Here is a 5,473-nt window from a genome sequence, read left to right as displayed (position 1 = left end):
TACGACTATAAATCTTCTATTGAGCCCCCAAGGGGTCTTTTTTATCTCAGAATATTTTATAGAGGTGTGGGGGGTGGGGGCAGGGCTTGTTTAATTCATTGAAACGCCAGTGTGCTACTCACATTTTTTGGTAATCCATAAATTTCAATACATTCGAACCTCCCATGAACGACCACCCATAATGTCAAGGATATGTGGTCGCTTACCAGAGGTCAGACCACAAGGGGGGGGGGGGGGGGGGGAATCTAAATTTCGGGTAATTTATGCCAGTGCTTATCGAAACCCAAACCAAAAACTTTTCTTTAGACTGCCTGATTTAGGAGCAAACAGTAAACGGCATGTTTGCAATGTTACATTTCAAGCGTAACACATCAACAACTTTTGCGTTTGTTTGTTTGTTACATAATCCAGTTAACGTTCTTTATTGCCACAATTTTGCTGTTGGATAATACAAGGTTGAGAGAGTCATCACCGGTCATGCATGTACATACATGCTATTTACAAGATAAGAGAGTTTCTTTCCTATAAGGGATTCCTCCTGATTAAAGTTTATTTCAGTGTACACTATAGTGCATGTATATGTTATCATTTGTTTCAATGTCGGGAGACACTTCCGGTAGCTCCGGCTATGAGATTTTAATACGGCACCCGCTGTAATGATGTGGGCCAATATGTTACAGTCAATTTCCGCCCGTGAGAGAAACAGCAGATTGTGTGTCAAGTGGTCGCCTACAGAAGGTTAAAAACAATTGAAAATTTTAAACAATCATCTCTAAAAGTGGTCGCTTACGAGAGGTGGTCGCCTACGAGAGGTTCCATCTATAGTGATTTGACTTGAAAACTTTTGTTTTTTTGGAAAAGTGGTTGCTAGTGAGAGGTGGTCACAAAGGGAGGTTCGACTGTATGTTCCATGAGCAAACAAAAATGTTGAAAATAACTTGAACAATACATAATACACATCACTCAAATTGCCAAGTCATAGTATTAAATTGCCCTCGTGCAAAATGGGAAGAACAGTAACTGATTCTTATTTTTTTGTTGTTGTGTGTGTGTGTGTGTGGGGGGGGGGAGCAGAAGAGCTTGATAAATTTCTTGCTCCAAAAAGGGGTGGGGGTTAACAGGTAAGGTGGCCAAACCTATTCATTGGCATGTTGGGTTTCATTTTTGAATCACTCTCTTTGGCAAAAAAAAAAAGATTTAACCAATTTCTTTGATTTTTTAGCATGAACAAAGAACGCCTGAGCTTTTGAAAATGTTATTTTTTTATGGAGTAAATCCATTTGAAATAACAGCATATTTTGTTTAAGTTTTTCTATACCAATGCTACAGGTTTTTTTCTTACTTCTTCAGATTAAGCCTCAGGGCTCTTTTAAAAGTTTTATATTTCCAAGTTTCACAGCACTCAGTTAGAATTATTCAACTCTCTACAAAAAATGTAAGCTAATAATACTCAAAGCTGGACAACCTGTATAGTAGCTTCTTGAAAGGCAAATGAAAGATGGTAATCAGTTGCACACATGAAGGAAGGGGAAGCACAGAGGGGAGGGGAAAAAACCTTCTGATCACTAGTTCGGATGCTCTACCACTGAGCTGTAGGTAAACTGTTCACAGTCCCCCTATTTTTCTGTGGGATTCTTGAGACTGGTACACTTTGATGGAGCTGTCGCCATCTTGGTTTGTAAAAGCGAGTGCAATCTGGGGAGAGTGTGAACTAACCCCCACTCGGGTCCCCTCGGTAGTTCAGACACTCTCCTCAGATCGCGCTCGCTTTTACAAACTAAGATGGTAACAGCGCCATCAAAGCGTACCAGTCTTGAGAATTCCATGGAAAAATAGGGGGACTGTGAACAGTCTAAGCTATAGGGGACTCAACATGTAGGTTCACTTGACTAACACCCTGCATACTGCTAGGATTTTGAATTTTGACGTGTGCCATGTGCGCAAATATGGAATAATTGTGACAGTATATTTCAAGTCTGGTAAATACACAAAAATGACGTTATTCAGTCAGAGAAACGGGCAAACAAAGAAAAAAGAAATCTTTAGTTCTCACAACAGGAATTTCTGATTAGTAGTTCCGATACACTGTTACTGAGGTATGGAAGTGGTAGTAAAAGAAACCCAGCAGGATGCTTGCCACATGGACCTCGCTTTTAAAGTGCCAGGCATTTTTTCCACACTGTCCCAAATGTTTGTAACTTTAGAGCCATAAATATTTTGAATGAAGCAATTCATGTTGCGTATCAAAAGATGCCTGATCTCTGATTTCAAATGTGTGTAAAAGTATATTTTCTTTTGATTTTATTAAAAAAAAAAAGGTCTAGGAACATCAACATAAAATTAGGTCTGTATTCTCCTTCATCAAAATATATTATCATCATGCATTAGTGACAGGCTGTGGTCATCACACTAGACAGCATTTAGTTTAAAAATTTTCAAACCGGTTTGATTTTTATTTCCTTTTGTCGTGGATTATGGTAATGAATACTGCACAAAGGAAAATAAATATTCAACTGGTTTGAAAAATCTTAAAACAAAAAAAATTTGAAGTCCACAACATACACATCATTGCCTTGCCAAGTTCCTTACAAAGAAATATACACTTTTATTTGAAATAATAATACTAAGATAAACTCTTGCTATAAACAATTTCTCATTAATATTGATTTTCTAAATCTTCAAAAAACATTTTTAATATAAGAATAAAAAATTTACATGCATTTAAAGAACCTTTTTGAAATAAAATAATATTGTAAACTATTGAACTTTCATTCTCGTATTGCCATATTTGTGATCTTAAGTATGAAAATGTATAATAACATTTTTCATCCTCATTATTTTACAAAATTGCATCCTTGATTAAAAAAAACCTTAAAGGCGTACTTGTAACTAAATGGAGTACACTACACACTCCTGACATTGTTGCAAGCAAAGACAAGCTGTAAAAGTAGCAAAGTTGCATGCTTTATCGCAGAAATTTCAGGGCTGAATACACCAAAACATAGAAATAACTTCATTTAGTATTACAAGCTTAGGCCTTTGCACAAAGCTAAATGTTAACTAATTCAAATTTCTAAAAAAATATATTAATCCACAAAATGAATTGAAAAAATGGATTTCAGCTGTACAAATCTCATGATTCTCTTCCTTTTAACGCACTGGAAAGTCGATGATACAAGGCCTCTCGTAGCCTGGTATCTAAGCCATTGGCCCTGCCAAAGCTGCTTACAATTTTTTTAAGGTCTTCACCCTAAGGGAAGAAAAGATAATAAACAACATTTTGGAAATCAATTTATAACTAACAATACTCTAAAAGATTTCATCAATCAAGTTTATCAACCACCAAGGTAGGTTGTGTTTTAATAATATTACGCCCCATGGAAGCAGGTCCATTTGACATCTCAGTTTTTTTTTTTTTCAAGAGTTGTATCAGTAAATTTAATTTTTGTAGTCATTGTTACCCACCAGTTGGTTGTAGGTACTTTTTTTCTGCAATTTCTTCTCTTTTTTTAGCTTGGTTCAATAGCATCCTGTGTGCTATACATCAGCCAGACCGGCATAGCAATTTGAAGGATAAGATTTATTGCAGTCCTTTGCATTTCTTCAAAATAGTGTGTACCATTTCCAGAGACTGAGTGATTATTTTTTCAAGATTTTGCAGCACCATCCCTTCAAAATGATGCATTTGATTTACAGACTGACCAGTCAGTAAATGGACAGCACTCTTAGCCATGAACCACACAAAATACCTTTGAATTAGTGCATGTTTTCCATGGTCAAGGCTCTAATTCAGAGTCTCAAATGGGATCATTTGGGAGCCTGGAACTCTACAATTTTGCTACAGAACCAAGATCTTTTTTCAGCCTGGGTAAAGATATTGATTCTAGCAAAATGGAGTCCTGGAGTAAAGTTCCAGAGCCCTCAAGCCATAATAATTATTGTTATGTCTTGGAGCCATGGAGTCCTAAAGCTTGATTCTCACATAATTGCCCCGATTGTTCCTATCGCCACTGTCAGTTCAAAAAGTGGTCTTACGAGGCCAAAAACCTACTCACCTCACAAATGTTCAATTCCCGTACTTCTCCATCTTGTCTTACAAACTCAAGCCGCATTCGCACCGGGACTTCAGACTTTTCTGATGTACTTTTTACAGGTGTGCTGTCTTCTTCCCAGTCCTCTGCGGATGCAACTTTAATGGCATTGAATCATTAAAACTCACCCTCGCAATAGGGAAAAGCGGTTACTTTTGTAGCTCAACAGAATATTATTGTTCCGAGTGCTCAGTTAACAATACTTAATGTAACCATATTATGAATAATCAATGTAAAATTTAGTTTGGCATGAATAAATAATATTATTTAATATTGGAGTTATTTGTCGTTGGGATGACAAATGATGTTGGAATAAACTTGAGCACCATTGCAAAGATCACTATTTCCTATATGCCAACCCCCAGAGTACAAAAAGCGGGAGACGTCTACAAATCTTCAGGGGCAGCCAGCAGAACCATGCAAGCAGCGACGAAGAGCCTCCAAGGGGTGTCCCATCAAGGCTATATTTTTGGTTCCACTTGGGAAGGGGGGGGGGGGCATACAAAATAATTTAAACATTTTATTACGTTAAACAGAAAAAAGAAAGGCACAATCCGCTTTCAATCTAATCTAGTGGGAGTATGACACATGAAACAAAAGGTGGAACTCTTAATTCAATATTTATAGTGGACGTAAAAAGTGGGAGATTTCTGTTCCAAAGCGGGAGAGCGAGAGACGGGGCAGAAAAGCGTGAGTCTCCCGCCGAAAGCGGGAGAGTTGGCATCACTGCTTAGTATTTCACAGCTTATGATATTAAAATAAACCTAACAATCTTGTAAACTGTAACAGTAAGCTTATATACTTTAATTAATCCCAGATTACCATGATATTCCACAAACAAAGAAACATGAGATTAGGGACATTAGCTTGTTGTTTTGCTGAGCTTATCATTTCCCGCTAAAAATTAACAGCTTCCAAGCTAGTTCATTTTCGAGCACACATTAATTTTCATACTCAAGAACCTCAACCCGAATACTACCACAAAGGAGCCCTAATAAAGAAACGAACCTACCTTTCGGTGAAGAATCCTTTTCCTCGCTGGTCGTTTTTGCTCTCAAATGTGGCGGCACGTACATTTGAATGGAAGCCCTCTTCGGCCGTTCTTTGCGATTTGCTCCGCTAATCTTGCTCTGCACTTTCATAAGCTTTTGCTCTTTGTCGTATTCGTCTCTATCCACTTGATTTTTAATTATCGACTGCATAAAGCCGTGTCCCATGTTCAATTTCGGAGTTTCCCGCTCTTTATCTTCTGAAGACATGTTTACAGCGCCTGAATCCCTTCTTGTTGTGACCGAAAATCACGTTCTCCGCTCTTACGAATATTCTCGGTGGAAGCCGAACAATTATCGAATAAAGCGATTGATAACGAGATCAAAGCGATG

The 5,473-nt window shown here is 37.7% G+C and overlaps 1 protein-coding gene across 1 annotated transcript; it reads right to left on the bottom strand.

Annotated features, from left to right (window-relative positions):
• Positions 1 to 2,289: 2,289 nt before the first annotated feature.
• Positions 2,290 to 5,409, bottom strand: LOC146456723 (UPF0561 protein C2orf68 homolog). Its single transcript, XM_085093038.1, has 3 exons — positions 5,104 to 5,409; positions 4,056 to 4,189; positions 2,290 to 3,250 (listed from the first exon to the last, which is right to left on the bottom strand). Exons 1-3 carry the CDS (start codon positions 5,348 to 5,350, stop codon positions 3,134 to 3,136), a joined length of 498 nt encoding a protein of 165 aa, XP_084949164.1. The 5' UTR covers positions 5,351 to 5,409; the 3' UTR covers positions 2,290 to 3,133.
• Positions 5,410 to 5,473: the final 64 nt, after the last annotated feature.

This window comes from Pavona decussata, unplaced genomic scaffold, assembly GCF_977016875.1.
Source record: "Pavona decussata unplaced genomic scaffold, jaPavDecu1.1 SCAFFOLD_254, whole genome shotgun sequence".
NCBI classification, from domain to species: domain Eukaryota; kingdom Metazoa; phylum Cnidaria; class Anthozoa; order Scleractinia; family Agariciidae; genus Pavona; species Pavona decussata.
Note: the sequence above shows the minus strand (reverse complement) of the source record. Positions and strands in the feature narration are given on the sequence as shown.

Excerpts from the sequence above, each read along its gene's own strand:
- LOC146456723 (XM_085093038.1), bottom strand. The coding sequence starts at position 5,350 with ATGTCTTCAGAAGATAAAGAGCGGGAAACTCCGAAATTGAACATGGGA. Across the intron at positions 4,190-5,103 it reads AAAGGATTCTTCACCGAAAG|TTGCATCCGCAGAGGACTGG; the intron begins GTAGGTTCGTTT and ends ATGCCATTAAAG. Across the intron at positions 3,251-4,055 it reads GGGAATTGAACATTTGTGAG|GGTGAAGACCTTAAAAAAAT; the intron begins GTGAGTAGGTTT and ends TTCTTCCCTTAG.